At 48.4% G+C, this 14,430-nt stretch overlaps 2 protein-coding genes across 3 annotated transcripts; both read left to right on the plus strand.

The window, feature by feature from the left end:
- Nucleotides 1–1,994: 1,994 nt before the first annotated feature.
- Nucleotides 1,995–7,113, plus strand: LOC112886505. Of its 2 annotated transcripts, XM_025952422.1 has the most exons (7): nt 1,995–2,334; nt 2,410–2,488; nt 3,603–3,690; nt 3,803–4,975; nt 5,042–5,251; nt 5,722–5,911; nt 6,228–7,113. In XM_025952422.1, exons 3-7 carry the CDS (start codon nt 3,676–3,678, stop codon nt 6,821–6,823), a joined length of 2,184 nt encoding a protein of 727 aa, XP_025808207.1. In that variant the 5' UTR covers nt 1,995–2,334; nt 2,410–2,488; nt 3,603–3,675; the 3' UTR covers nt 6,824–7,113. The 2 variants fall into 2 exon arrangements, with proteins under 2 accessions (XP_025808207.1, XP_025808206.1); XM_025952421.1 differs by having other exon boundaries at nt 3,803–5,251.
- A 1,758-nt stretch (nt 7,114–8,871) lies between these two features.
- On the plus strand, nt 8,872–12,454 carry LOC112887158 (ent-kaur-16-ene synthase, chloroplastic-like). The gene is made up of 11 exons (XM_025953260.1): nt 8,872–9,368; nt 9,464–9,644; nt 9,741–9,949; nt 10,063–10,183; nt 10,280–10,377; nt 10,474–10,688; nt 10,783–10,895; nt 10,985–11,080; nt 11,175–11,390; nt 11,615–11,756; nt 11,842–12,454. The coding sequence occupies exons 1-11, from the start codon at nt 8,906–8,908 to the stop codon at nt 12,424–12,426; spliced, it is 2,439 nt and encodes an 812-aa protein (XP_025809045.1). The 5' UTR covers nt 8,872–8,905; the 3' UTR covers nt 12,427–12,454.
- The last annotated feature ends 1,976 nt before the right edge of the window (nt 12,455–14,430 follow it).

Genomic DNA, 14,430 nt, shown 5'->3' on the forward strand with positions numbered 1-14,430 from the left:
CCTTGCATCCCTCTTAATAGTACGGTGTTTTCTGTACTCAAATTCAAAATATAAAATAAATAAAGATCTTCTTTTGATCCCAACACAGTCTTTTAAGCAAATTTGGCGTCTTTTCTTGCTCTTTTTCATTTCATTGAATTTTAACCTGTTCATAACTCGATAAACTCATCAGCTCCTTAATTTTGTATGTCATCAACACCAAACTCACTTAGGGAGCCAAATGCACTTTCAGTCCGCCCCTGGTTTCAATGAAGTTTCCAGGCTGTAGAGGATGCCCCAATGGAGTTTTCAGGCTGTGGAGCCCCCCCCCTCCAGCCCCCATGCTAGGGTTTAGGGTCCAGGATATACACTAGCTGACAGGTCCAGAGACCCGAGGTCCCTGGCGGATCCACTTTCTGCTGGCATTCTAGATGGTCTAAGACCACGCATGGGTCAAACAGGCGCCCTCTTGGGCCGTGACTTTCTCCAGGCCGTCTAGGCCCATGGTCCCGATCGGCCGGCTGAAGCCTCGGCCCGCGTCCTCGACCGAGGGGACGACCAAAGCCTAGGTCCGTACTATGGTCCCGACCTAAGACGTCAACAGAATTCTGCCACGCACGTGTCACTTTCCCTGACCGACGAGGTCGGGGGCCGGCCGAGCCTCACACACTGACCGTCCTCGGAGCTAGGTGCTGAGGATAAGGACGGACACGCTGGAGTTAACTTGCCGTACAGGCCAACCACTCCCTCCACGGGGGTTACTGTCCCCTGTGTTGCCACAGTGGAGGGACACTATTCCACCTGCCTGTCCTCACAAAGGGATGGGACGCAACGTCATCACGACGCAGCGGACACGTCTCCATCACAATGGAGTGACGAGGCGCAGCGCCAGGGATGGAGCGTGACTACCATACCGTACTTATCATCGCACGCCTGCCGCCTGCCCGACGGAGCACGACGCGCAGGGACAAGATAAGACGGCCACCCTACGACGCAGGACTTGGATGGTGATCATCGGAAGATCCCGATTGATAAAGTTGGCAGTCCTGGCTGACAGAGCTGGTGACTCCGACCAGCGAAGTTTCCCTACAGCGAAAACTGAAGCAGTCTTAGTTTTTTTTTTTGGGGGGGGGGGGGCAGAATATAGGAGGAGTCGTTCCGAAGGTGCAAAGTAAGCGGTTTGACTTTGACAGCTCATGGCATATGGGATATGTGCAAGATGAGAATCTGTTAATCAAGGATGAAATCAAGGGAAGGTGAGACTAGAGAAAACATTGTAAAGTACCCAGAAAACATGGAAGACCACACCCACCCCAGCAAAAGGAAACCCTGGAGCTACCCGAACTCGGCAGCGGCGGCACCGCAACACCCGTCTCTCTCGCAGCAGCCACCCCCATGTGCCGCCGCGATCCACTTGCCGCGCGCGGGTCCACCTGGACGCTGACGGGGCGCCATTAAGGTAATCGGACAAGCAAAACTGAGCTGGTCCGAACACGCGCCCACTGACTGACACTATCCCACTCTCTCACTGACACATTCATGCCTAAGCCCAAGCAAAGCAAGCGTGTCTATTTTCATTACTACACGCAGCTTGAAAAGCTACGCGCACACGGACCGCCCCGCGCGGTGCGCACGTGGCGTCCTGTGAGCGGCGCACGGCCGGCGGGCCCTGGGCGTCAGCGGGATTGACAGCGATCTGTGTACGCGGCGCGGGTGGGCGTACGGGGAGGACGGAGCCCGCATTTAATCAGTTCAGCTAACGCCGCCGATTAACTCCGCCAACGTGCAACGGGCGCGGGGTCACCTCGCGCACCGCCGCGCGGCCCGCCACCTCCCGCTGAGCGGTGGGTTCGGCCCGCCCTGGGCCCCAGTGCGCAGGGACGGCGCGCGGGTGGATTGGAGGTGGGCGGCGAGGTGGGCCCGGCGAGTTGGCCTACTGGGGCCTGGGGTCCCCGGGCCGTTGCTGTGCTCTGCGCCCGTCTTGTTCCTCCTCCTCCCTCCCCACCTTCCTCTTCCCTCCCGAATCCATCCATCCAGCAGGTACCCACTCCAATAATAAAAGGTTGAAAAGTTTTGGAGAGGGGGTGGTCACAGCCGCGCCGCCGCCGGGCCGCCGGGGATCTCGGCCGCATTGCGCGTCCCCGCCGAGTACGGGCTCGGACCGGCGCTGCTCGTCGCTGTTTTCTCTGGGAGCGGCGGCGGTTGGCTGATTCGGTGCCGGTTTCGCTTCGGCTGCTCCTCGAGCGGACTGGAGGGGCCTGCCGGAGCTCGGAGGCGGGGGTTCCTCAGCGTCCGGCCGGGTTTCCGCGGCCCGACGTTGGCTCCGGAGCGGCCCAGATCAGGGCGGGCCGTGAGGTGGGAGCTCCTCTTGTAAATGCTGGTTTGATGTCTGCTTAGAGAGTGTGGCTCAAGCTTAATCTTGTTCCTCAGGTGGTGGTATTCGTCGTGCACGGCGTGCATTGGGAACGGATTTGGTGGAAAGGGACATCGGAATCCTGCGCCCAAAAAGGTACAATTACCGCTTTATTTCTCCCTTTATGCAGGGTTCATGCCTTTTTTCTTTTCTCCGCTTTCTGATGCCCCTTTCTGAGAATGTGGCATTAAAAACGCTGAAATGTGGAGTGCCTCCTGGAGTTAATGTTGTTGCTGGCATCAGTTTAATTTCTTCCCCTGCGGTATAGTTTGGTTAAATTGTGCTGGACCAGAAACTGCGTACCTACCATCTGATGAAGATCTACCAACCTCTATTCCTCAGAATGCTTGGTTTCCTAGCCAGCCATCCGTTCCATTCCATTCAGTAAAGCCTAGTGCTGGGGTCATTCACCTAGCGAAACTGGATGTGAGGGAGGGGGTGTTGTTTTGGAGTTCTTGGGCATGTCTTCGCCGTCATGCTTAGCTCATCAATCTAGATATGGAGTCAAATGGTTAGGGAGGACCGGAGGACGAAGAGGTTTATTGATCTGTTTTGGATCTAAATTTTCGTGGTGAGTAGGGGTGGGATATTTTGTTTACAGTGAAGCACTTGGGGGATAAAGGCTTCTTTCTCTGTAAAAATATCGTAGCCTGACAGGTGACCTCTGTGTTTATCTTCCGGGGTAGGACCGAAGAGCATTTCCAGCAGTTCCCCAATAAACATCTGCCAATAACAGATTATTGGGATATCCCAATACCACTTTCATGAGTTATTGGGGGAGATGCCTTTACAATTCCCCAATAATCTCATCCCAATACAACTAACATATTGGGAGAGTCAAAATTCTCCCTTTATTTGAGGGGAGTTGGGGTGAAATATTAGGATAACCCAATAATTATTGGGGAAAGGTAGAGGTATTGGGGAACTGTTGGAGCATATATTTTTCCCAATATTAACAGTTTATTAGGGAAAGGGAGACTGCTAGAGATGGAACTTTTCTAAATCATTAACCAAATAACAGCAGCAGGACTAGTGTCAGTTTTTATGCCAGTTTAATCACCAACTTAGATGATTGAGTTATGTTGTACTAAAATAACTGATAATGACTCCTCTGTGTTAAGTCTTCCTCTCCATCTTGTGTGTATTCTTTATATCTTTTCATCAGCATATGTTTTTCAAGACATAACAGATTTTTCCATTATATATGCAGGCGCCAAGCTCTTCCTTCGGCTGATGTAGCAATCTTTAATCAAAGTTGGTCCTCAATATACTGATACTTCAAGATGGAACAAATTTCAGTGAGTTGTTTGCTGCTTTTAATTACACTCGTAGTGGTTTCAATACCTGTATTTTTCAAAACTTAAGCACTGACAAATCTGTGCTTGTCAAATTTTTTAATCAAATGTGTAGCTTGGCACCAGATACAAGGAGTGCAGGCCACGAAGAACTAGCAGCTGTCAAACAAAAGTACTTGTTGGAAAGGATGTATTTAATGAACTAGAGCAAAGGCGTTCATCACCCAGTGTGATTGCAAAACTTATGGGAATTGAGGTTCTACCACCTTCTAGTGCAGTGCATAGTCGGCCTCAAGAATTTAAGGATGTCTTTGAAGTGTCAGAGGAGCCACCAGAGGCTGTCAATAGAGAGAGGTCTCATCATTTCCCAAAGGGCTTGCCAAGCTTGAAACAAAGGGCGCTAAGATTAAAAAAGCTTATGCCATCAAAAACTCTCCATAGAGATGATACACATGATTGCCATGTAGAGTGCACAGATGGCTTGGGTTGCTTGAACTCAGTAGAAATAAATAATCCTTTATTTGAGAAGCGCCCTCATGATATGAACTATTGTGCAAATTATCAGTATGAGAAAGATACATCAAGTGTTTGCAGGACGTACCCTGTGGGTTTAGCCAATTCTTCGCTCAGCAATCTTAGACTTTTATCAAGAGCAAAAAATGAAGATTTCAACAGCATTGTTGTTTTGGAGCCATGCTTGGAAAAAGGCCATGATCCAGAAAACGTTTTTTCCATTCCATACCTTTCTCCTGTTAATAAGAACTGCAGGAGAGGCATGAAACATAAGCAATCTGAGTATCTTGTAATGGAGAACGGAAGAGTTCAGCAACATCTGTTAGGTACTGAAGATATTAATGTGCCTAGAATTAGAAAAGAAAGATTCTTGCCTAGTGACTCCATTGATCCACTGCAAATTGGACAGGAAGCATCATTTCATCAGTTTGGCAATACTGATGCAAGTTGTTCTGGATCATCTCAGAGGTATTCTTGTGGTAATGATAACTTTAGGCAAACTAACAGGTCATCATCAAACAGCACACTGTCAAAATTACGCCGGCATGCAGAATCAGCTGCCGGTTCGAAAACTCTTGCTGAAATGTTTGCTTTATCTGATTCTGAAAGACTGAAGCTAAATTCGAACTCACATGCTCCGCTTCGACGCAATAAGATTGACCATGACAATGGTCATAGCAAGGATGGATGCTTTATAGTTTTACCAAAGCATGCACCTCTGCTGTCTGTCCAAAGCTCAATGGACAGGAATTCTTGCTTGGAAGGCTCCTCTCAGGTTAAAAGTAATCCAAATATATCTAATAGTTACAACAATGGCAAATGTCAGTTTGATTCTTTCCAGGGTAAACCAAGACTGCGGAAGGAAATTGGCAATGGCGGTGATGCTAACTTGAGGAATGCTTCCTGTTTCCAAAATCTGATGGCAGACAACTTTTCAAGTCCTGATTGCTCAAATGAGAAAGTATTGTTCACAACTGATGAAGATTTAGTGCAACAACCAGCAGAATCTGAAGCTTCAGGGTTCAACTTGCGGTTTTCTAGGAAACAACGGGTATGTGTCCTTGCGTCCATGAATTTAATTAACCAAAAAGAAAGGAGTATAACTGAGGATAGTTTACTTGTATGCTCACTGAGTTATGGTTACCATTAGAAATTAAAATCATCTACTATATATTCACATGCAAATCTTACAGTTTTCAGTCTGTAGATATGTTTAATGTTCTGATAGGTTTTTAGAGGTAATAAGTTTTCATGCTTTGCTCTTTTATTAGTTCTGAAGCTGATGTGTACAATACAAAAGTAGTAAGATGCCTTTTTTTGCTTTGTTTTTTTTTTATGTTGAAAAGTAGTTGGTAGTGTTTTTTGCGAGGGCATGTGCAGTTCTGACCTATTGATATGTTTGGAACCTTAAACATAAAAGATGACCTATTTTAGGTTGTATTAGTCCATTGTTTATTGTACTCATGTTAAATTTGAAGTATCCGCTGTATACTCATCCAATTGTTTCTTTGTGTGTTTTAGGTGACAAGATTGCCTTTCCATGGTCATGATTATGAATCAATATCTGTTTCGGATGATACTGATGGTTCAAAGTCTTGTAAAGGCTTAAAAGAGGTTGAGCAACCCAGCCCAGTGTCTATCCTTGAGCCTCCAACTGATGAAGATAGTTGTTTTTCAGGATGTTTCAACTATGATTTGCAAGAGATGACTAGTAAGTGAGACAAACTTAACCTTTCCCAGTAAAATAAAGGAAAAGGCTGCACTGAACTCATGTGTACTTCTAAGGTGAAATAGTTTCTGAATCGAAGGTTGTAATTGTTTGCACCTTAGCCTATCATTGTAGGTAACTAGAATATTTAGATAGTGCTTGTTTACGTCCCAATCTGTAAACTGACACTAAAATGAAACATTCTTAAAATGGATTCGCAAGTAGAAGTACGTTGACAAAGGTCCTCAAACCAATTCTTTAGAAATTTTCAGCTTCATAGTTTTCTTAACAGAAGCTTCTCTCTTTTCCTTTGGTGTAGAGAAACAAGGAGATAGCCATCAAAATCATGATGAACCTGAAGTTTCCATGTCTAGTGATGATGAAGACCATTCTGCTTACCAATCCTTGGAAGCATTTCAGGTGGAGGAAGACAGGGACTTCTCATATCTCCTTGACATACTCATATGCTCTGGTATCATAGTTGCTGACTGGCAGCTCATCTGCAAGTCATGGTACTCGCCTGGTTGCCCTGTTGGCCCTCATGTCTTTGAAAGGCTTGAGAGGAAGTACAACAAAATCGCCACATGGGCAAAGCCTGAGAGGAGGCTTTTGTTTGACCTTGTGAATTCAATCCTTTCTGAGATCCTTGCACCATGCGTTGATATGCACCCATGGGTGCAGCCAAGTAGACACTGTGTGCCTCTTTGGGGCCTAGAAGGGCCTGTTGAGAAGGTTTGGCAGACAATTGTTAGGCAGCGGGAAGATTGTGTCACAGGGCATCCCGATGAGATGGTTCTTGATACAAACTGGCTGGAAGTAGGCAACGACATCAATATGGTGGGGAAGCAGATAGCCAGGATGTTGCATGGGGACCTCTTGGAAGAAGTCATACTGGACTTACTCAGAGGTTGGTAGTTTCATGAGAACCCAACTAAGAACTTCGCCATGGTAGCAGAGTACTAAGGCAACATGGGGTTTCCCAAACTTCAAGCAGATTATGCTGAAGTCTGTAACGGCTTTTCAAGTGCACATATGCTGCATTTTTCTTCTGGTTTGAGATAGGAGCTATGTATCATATGTCATTACACTGGAGAGCATAATATACAGGCCAAAACACGCTACTGTAGTTATTTCTGGATTCTGTAGTGACAAAAGCTGTACTATCCAACACTTTGATGTGTGTAGTAAACTAGAAATTATATCTAGAAGATCATACCTAGCCTTTTTGAAGGTATTAGTAAATATTTAGGATTCAATTTTTGCTAATGAGCAGCACATGTTAGAGAATGCAGAGTATACTGAGGGGAAGAAGTGAATCATATACCCGTGCCTTGCTACCCTACACAAAACGAACATATGAATATGTATAGTTCATGTGTGTGAATCATAGAGGAAGTGCACATAATACAAATACGGACAGATAATTATTGTCACATGTTGGAGGTTTATGTGTTAAATTATATTAACTGAAATGTGCCCATGTAATTAGAAAAAGTAATTCTTATCGTTTAGGGTCTATGTGTGATGATTGCTAGACTAAAGGAATATGAATTATGGATTGAAATACCAGCCTATGACTTCTCCTTTTTACGTTGGTTGCAATTATTCCTAAGCCAAAGGGCTTTTTGCAAACTAACCTAGGATATAAAAAAACTCGGCCTGCGAGCGGTCTTCTCACGCACACTAAGAAAATCTTCGAACCCCTACCCCACACTTACACAGGGACCGTAGCCCTAACCGAACCGATTCCCCGTGTGAGAGCGGGTTGATACGGGACCGATCCACTTCCATATGCTTTGGCGTGTAGGCAGGCGAGAAAACTTTTTTAATCCTAGTCTGAAATTCGTTCCCACCGGGAGTCGAACCTAGCACTTGAGGAGTGCTACAGAGGCCACGTAATCAAATAACCTAGGATATGGCCCCGTGGACTTTTCAAAATGTCCTTTAGAAGTTACCGAAAATTAAAATGAACTTTTGCAAGTACTGGCGGAATGCTAGTGCTATTGTGCTTCTGAAAAGTGTGGCCTAGCCTACTAAGTTTGGGTTAGTTAAAGAAAAATGCTCTTACTACGAGGAAATAGACATTCCTTGTTCAGAAAAAAATAATTTAGCATCCCCACGTCAGCTGCTGCTGCATTGCTGCGCTCACAGGAAGGTTAGAAAGTTCTTGGCCCCTATGCTTAGAGACCTGCAATGAGCTAGCTCAAGACCACTCGTAGTGCGAGAAAGAACAACCAATGGTACCTTAGACTATTTCTGGTATGCATCACGACTTGCAGCGCTCGGCCAGGCTAAGCGTCTCTCAACGACAGCGCTGAATGGAAGCAACGTACGTGCCAGACAGAGCGGAGGTCTGTCTCCCCAGTCAAAAGTGAAAACGATTCCTGGAAGTCCCATCGCTCGATCACGATTTCTACGATGACTAGTCAAAATAACTTGATATCAGTAAAAAGTACTAGTTTTACCCTCTTATGCTGATAATAAATAAACATAGCAAATATCATGTACCATGTACGTAAAACTAGTACTTTTTTAGATTGGATTGAAATCTAACCGGCGCCAAGTTGTTGATTTAATTGATTTATCCTTTAATTAATTTATCCTTACAGCTACCTCCTCCGTTCTAAATTATTAATCATTTTGGCCGCATGTGGTGACGACACGCGCATTCCAAGCACATGTCGTCTGAAAGAAGACTTGTAGATGGCACGGGATCTGACCGTCGTGGTTATTTTGGCCAGATGTTACTTGTAGTTGTAGTTCACACGCTTGATGTGACTGTTGGACCTCCTTTGACAGCTGAAGCAAGCAAAGTCACACGTACAGTGATGATGAGCGTGAGAAATTTTCGGTTTTAATTTCATATTAGGTTCGCAAGACAACAAAGTTGCCAATTTTCATGTAGGTTTATAAAACCGACCCCGATCAGCAGCTTATTGCCGGAGCAGCAGGTCTTTAATTAGTCTGATAAACTCGTCGCGAGAGCTAGCTGTGGTTATGGCGTCGCTGAGGCCATCATCACCCCATGAACCCCTCCTCCTCCTTGGGCACCAATCCTCCATTCTTCTTGGCCACAGGCCAGGTCTGCTGTTCCTGCCAACACGAACGCGACGGGCCGTTCTTGCTGCCCGTAGCAGCAGCAGCAGCGTTAGGAGAGGGGAGAAGCCGGTGGAGGACAGGATCAGGGAGCAGCTCCTGAACGCCGGGCCGCCGCCGCCGCCGTCGTCGTACGACACGGCGTGGGTCGCCATGGTGCCGGCGCCGGGGTCCCCTCAGGCGTCGCGCTTCCCGCAGTGCGTGGACTGGATCCTGCGGAACCAGCGCGGCGACGGCTCGTGGGGGCCGGCGCCGGGCAGCGGCGACCCGTGGTCGCTACTCGTCAAGGACGCGCTCTCGTCGACGATGGCGTGCGTCCTCGCGCTCCGGACGTGGGGCGTCGGCGACGAGCACGTCGGCAAAGGTTCGTCGCGTCCATTCCTGCTGCCGGCCATCGTCGGTGGTGTTCGGCTTAATCGCGTCGTTCTCATGTCATGCCCCGGATGCCTTGACACGCAGGGCTCCGCTTCATCGGGCACAACGCGTCCTTCGTGACGGACGACAGAAGCGACACTCCGGCAGGGTTCAACGTCATCTTCCCCGGCATGCTCGCGCACGGCATCGGCATGGGGCTGGAGATCCCACTGGCCCCTGCCGACGTCGACGCCATCCTCCGGCTGCGTGACACGGAGCTGAAAAGGTTTGTCGATCTCACGCACCGTGTTGCATGCATGTGATTCCGTTCGTTTATTCTGAATGCTCATTTGCCCATTTATATATCGATCTCGGTCAACAGCATGGGTTCTTCTGGAAGTAGAGCTTTCATGGCCTACGTAGCAGAAGGCTTGGGGAACCTGCTAGACTGGGACCAGGCGATGGAGTACCAGAGGAAGAACGGATCGTTGTTCAACTCACCGGCAACAACGGCCGCAGCTGCGATCCACAACTACAACGGGAGAGCACTCGACTACCTGGATTCCCTCATCAGCAGGTTCGGCAGCTCAGGTGTGGAGTGCAGAACGTGTACTATACTCCCATCCAAGAAATCAAAGGATGGCAAAATTAAGGACAGTACAGGTCGAGCTAGGTTTCTAACATGTGCTAATGGCCATTTGCAGTGCCGACTGTGTATCCGCGGAACGCGTACTCCCGGCTTCGCATGGTGGACACGTTGGAAAAGATGGGGATCTCTCTGGGATTTTCCGGTGAAATAGACAGCATACTTGACACGATATACAGGTAGAAATTACTAGTTTGTGTGATGACGAAACCTGCTCAGCTTCTGTTTGCTACTTGCTTATTATATAAATCTTGGCTGCAATCCAAAACTTGCAGCTCCTGGCTGGCCAAGGATGAGGAGATAACGCAGGACATGGCGACGTGCGCAATGGCGTTCCGCCTCCTGCGTTTGCACGGATACGATGTTGCGTCTGGTAAGCGAGGCAGATCAAAAGTTCCAGTGTTTTGCTTGGTCTTTGGTGACACTTGGAGCATTTTCACTTACCAGCCTGAAAAGTGTTGTGATGCAGATGGGTTGGCCCAATTCAGCGAAGAATCCAGCTTCTACGATTCCGTCCAAGGGTATCTAAATGATAGTGAAGCATTACAAGAACTGTACAAAGCATCACATGTTCAGATCTTTGAGGAGGAGCCGGTCCTGGAAAGCATTGGCTCTTGGTCAGCTAAACTTCTGAAGGAACAGCTGTGTTCCAACAAGATATCGAGATCTGTAGACCCCGGAGAGGTAGTTTCCACCGTTATACAAAACATAATGCCTTTTGTTTTTAATCAATAATTGACAGTGCATTTCATGTGCATATTATTCCTTTTCCTTGCAGGTGGAACATGTGCTCAAATTTCCCTCCTACGGCACCGTAGACCGACTGGAGCACAGGAGGAACATTGAACAGTCTAAGATAGGGGGCTTCCAGATGCTAAAATCAGCATACCGGTGAGGTCCTTGAGTCGCTAGAGATGCTGCATATTCTGGCTTTTCAGTAGATCTACCAAAATTCTGAACTTTTTGATCCGTCCGATCAGCGCTTGTCAGATAGACGAAGGAATGGTCGCGCTGGCAGCTGATGGGTTCCATTCCTGTCAGGCTTTGTACCAACAAGAGCTTCAGAGCCTCAATAGGTCCATAACATATCATTGATTCAAGACTAAGAAAACTCCATTCTATTTCCTGGAACAGAACTAAAACTCCTCTCTCTCTCTAACGTCTGAACAGCTGGGTGAAAGTGATGAGACTGGACGAGCTGGAGTTTGCAAGACTGATGCCGCTGGTCTGCCTGTTGCCACCTGCTTCCACCATGTTCCCCTCTGAGCTATCCGAGGCTCGCCTTGCCTATGCCATGGAACTCATCCTGGTGACCATAGTCGATGACCTGTTCGACGTCGGGGGATCAAAGGAAGAGATGGAGAACCTCGTCACGCTCATCGAAAAGTACTGAAACTCACACGCACCTTAAATCATACCTTGCACTAGCTTGATGCACCACTTCTTGCGAGAACATCGATATATTTATACTTTAAACGTTTTGCGAGAACATGGTGTGGTTGCTACTGCATGTAATGCATATAATAATATTGTTCTGATCCCCTCTCGACGAGGAATGTGAAGTCGGAAAACCTTTTCGATTGTCTAAAAAACCAAATCTGTGGTTGCAGGTGGGACGCGCACGAAGAAGTTGACTTCTGCTCCGAGACCGTGGAGATTGTTTTCCGCGCCGTCTACCACACCAGCAACCTGCTCGGAGCTAAGGCCGCGGCAGTGCAGAACCGCAGCGTCATCCACCACATTGCCGAGCTCGTAAGTCTCTTTCGATCGAGATCGCTTCAGCTAGCTAGTGAGCTATCCATGGTCGATCGACCAAGCTGATGCATGATGCTTGCAGTGGGCAGACCTGGCGAGAGCCATGATGGCCGAGGCGGAGTGGACGCTGAGAGGGCACGTGCCATCTTTGGAGGAGTACATGGCGGTCACGGTGCCGTCGTTCGGGCTGGGCCCGATCGCCCTCACGTCGCTCTACCTCATCGGGCCGGAGCTCACCGAGGAGATGGTCCGGAGCCGGGAGTACGGCGAGATGTTGCGGCGCGTCGCCACCTGCGCCCGCCTCCTGAACGACCTCCGGACGTACGAGCGGGAGGAGGAGCAAGGGAAGGCGACCAGCGTCCTGCTGCGGGCTCGTCGCCACGGCGGCTCCGTCGAGGCGGCCAGGGCGGAGGTGAGGAGCGCCGTCGCGGCGTCCAGGAGCGAGCTGATGAGGCTGGTGGTCAGGGACAGCGGCGCTGTGCCGCGGGCGGTGCGGCAGGAGTTCTGGAACATTTGCAAGGTCGCCCACCTGATGTACAGGGAGGAGGACGGCTTTGCGTCGACCAGGGAGACGATGCGCGCGGCCAACGCGGTGGTGCACGAGCCGCTGGCCTGGCGGCTGGGAGGGAAGATCGAATCCCCGGCGGAAAGCGTTAACCTCTCGTAGTCCTAGGTCAAGCGTGTTTGTTGGGGATTAGATTTATGCCTGAATTCAGGGGCCAAGATTTTTGTGGCTTAGATATTGCCGCGAACAAGCGTTGCAAGTTTCTCCACCGAGTCCTGCACCATGTGATTTTATATAAATCCATTCTATTTGATCACTTAATATTATGAAAAAGCTAAGGTCAGATTAATTCCTCTTACTATCTGATGCTATATATGGCGTGTACAATCTTCAATTTGCCGTATGTGTTAGCTTTAGTTCCACATCGAAAATTGATAGTGGGTTGAGTTAAACCTGATACCTTGGTTGTTGTGGGCTCCGGTTGGACTCTTGGGGTCTGGCAGGGTGCCGGCTCGTGGGTATAGCGAGCCGGATCGGTTTTCGCTGCGCACTCTAACGAGTAATATCAAGACTCTTGGTTAGATTGGATCTAGGGTTAATAGTAGGGAGATCAGACATAGTAGCTGTTAAAGACGATGCGATCAGGGCAGTGGCTTCGGCTCGAGGGGGGAGACAATTGTAGAGCACGTAAATTCTGCAAGTAGGTTTGACTCGTGGCAGCTAGTCAACATAGCTCGTGATTTATTCGTAACGGACAGCGGCATGGTACGTGTCCGATCCTTGTGCGTGGCTGCGATCAGGGAGGAGTCCAACTCGGATATGGCTAGAGACAGTCTCGGAAACTTGATATAAAAGAAGCCATAGGGAGATTAATTAGACTGAAGACCGGGAGAGGTAGGCAGCACGCATGGGCTCATCTCATGGAGGCAGAGCAGGGCGTGCACAAGGCTTTTCGGTGGCAGTGTGTGCTTGGGTGTTTGGTGATCGGTACGAGGTAACTCAGTGCGCCAGTCAGGGAAATAGCATCTCAGCAGTTAATCAGAGGGCGGCTCTTCGGCAGGCAATCTGGCAGGCTCATATAGCTAAGGCGAGGAGCGAGAGGATCTGTCCGTTGCGCCGGTCGACAAGTCGGACAGATCGGATGGCGTTACGGGCGACAAAGGGTGGGTCAAACCTCGAGTCGGCAGGAACAACATATCGACGGCAACTAGATTTCAGGTGATGAAGTTTGACGGGTCCAACTTCGGATTATGGCAGATAAGGGTCAAGAATTTGTTAGCGTAATAGGGAAACTGGCGGGTCTGAAGGAGAAGAAGCCAGAGAAGATGGAGGATGATGATTGGAAGGAGAAGCAGACACTAGCAACTCAACAATACGGCTGTGTCTAGGGAATCTTGGCTGATCAGGTCATGCACCATGTTATAGGACTTGAGACACCGAAGGGAATCTGGGACAAGCTGGAAAGTCAATTCTTGTCAAAGACTGTGACGACCAAGCTGTATCTAAAGCAGAATTTGTATGGGCTGAAGATGCAGAAGGGGTCGGATCTTGCATGGCACATTAGTGTTTTCAGTCAGATGGTCACGGATATGGAGCAACTGGATGTGGTTGTTGATGATGAAGACAAGGCAATTATTCTTCTGTGTTCGCTTCTATCATCTTATGAGCATGTGGTCATGACTTCGACGTTTGCCAAGGAAAGCATCAAAATTGGAGATATTACTGCAGCGTGTTATTGGCTCGGGAACAAGGAGAAAGAACAGTGTAGTGGATGGACCTCAAGGTGATGCGTTGCTGGTCAAAGGTGAGCGTAGCAAGGAGAAGGGGAAGAAAAAAGTGCGGTGCTATGATTGCAAGGAGTTAGGACATGTGAGGAGGGACTGTCCAGAAAGGAAGAAGGGGGCAAGTGCTAGTGTTGCAATGTATAAGAGTGACTCGGATAGCGACGGTGATGTTCTCTCGGTGGGGGCCCATTTATGTACGCTGCGATGGTGAAATCAGTACCTATACAGCGCAACCGAATTTTCGCAGATGGAAAATATTTGGTTGATTTCCATATACTAACTGCAACGGGGAAGCCGCATGATATGCAGTAGGTCTTATTTGAATCAAGTCCGTGGCGTGTAAGACCGCATGACCCGAACAAGATGTTGGTAATTTACAATT

This window comes from Panicum hallii, chromosome 3 (genome assembly GCF_002211085.1).
Source record: "Panicum hallii strain FIL2 chromosome 3, PHallii_v3.1, whole genome shotgun sequence".
Taxonomy (NCBI): Eukaryota; Viridiplantae; Streptophyta; class Magnoliopsida; order Poales; family Poaceae; genus Panicum; species Panicum hallii.

Coding starts and splice junctions, on each gene's coding strand:
- LOC112886505 (XM_025952421.1), top strand. Junction 5,252..5,721: donor GGTTTTCTAGGAAACAACGG/GTATGTGTCCTT, acceptor TGTGTGTTTTAG/GTGACAAGATTGCCTTTCCA. Junction 5,912..6,227: donor TGATTTGCAAGAGATGACTA/GTAAGTGAGACA, acceptor CCTTTGGTGTAG/AGAAACAAGGAGATAGCCAT.
- LOC112887158 (XM_025953260.1), top strand. CDS start 8,906: ATGGCGTCGCTGAGGCCATCATCACCCCATGAACCCCTCCTCCTCCTT. Junction 9,645..9,740: donor CGTGACACGGAGCTGAAAAG/GTTTGTCGATCT, acceptor CTCGGTCAACAG/CATGGGTTCTTCTGGAAGTA. Junction 10,378..10,473: donor CGGATACGATGTTGCGTCTG/GTAAGCGAGGCA, acceptor GTTGTGATGCAG/ATGGGTTGGCCCAATTCAGC.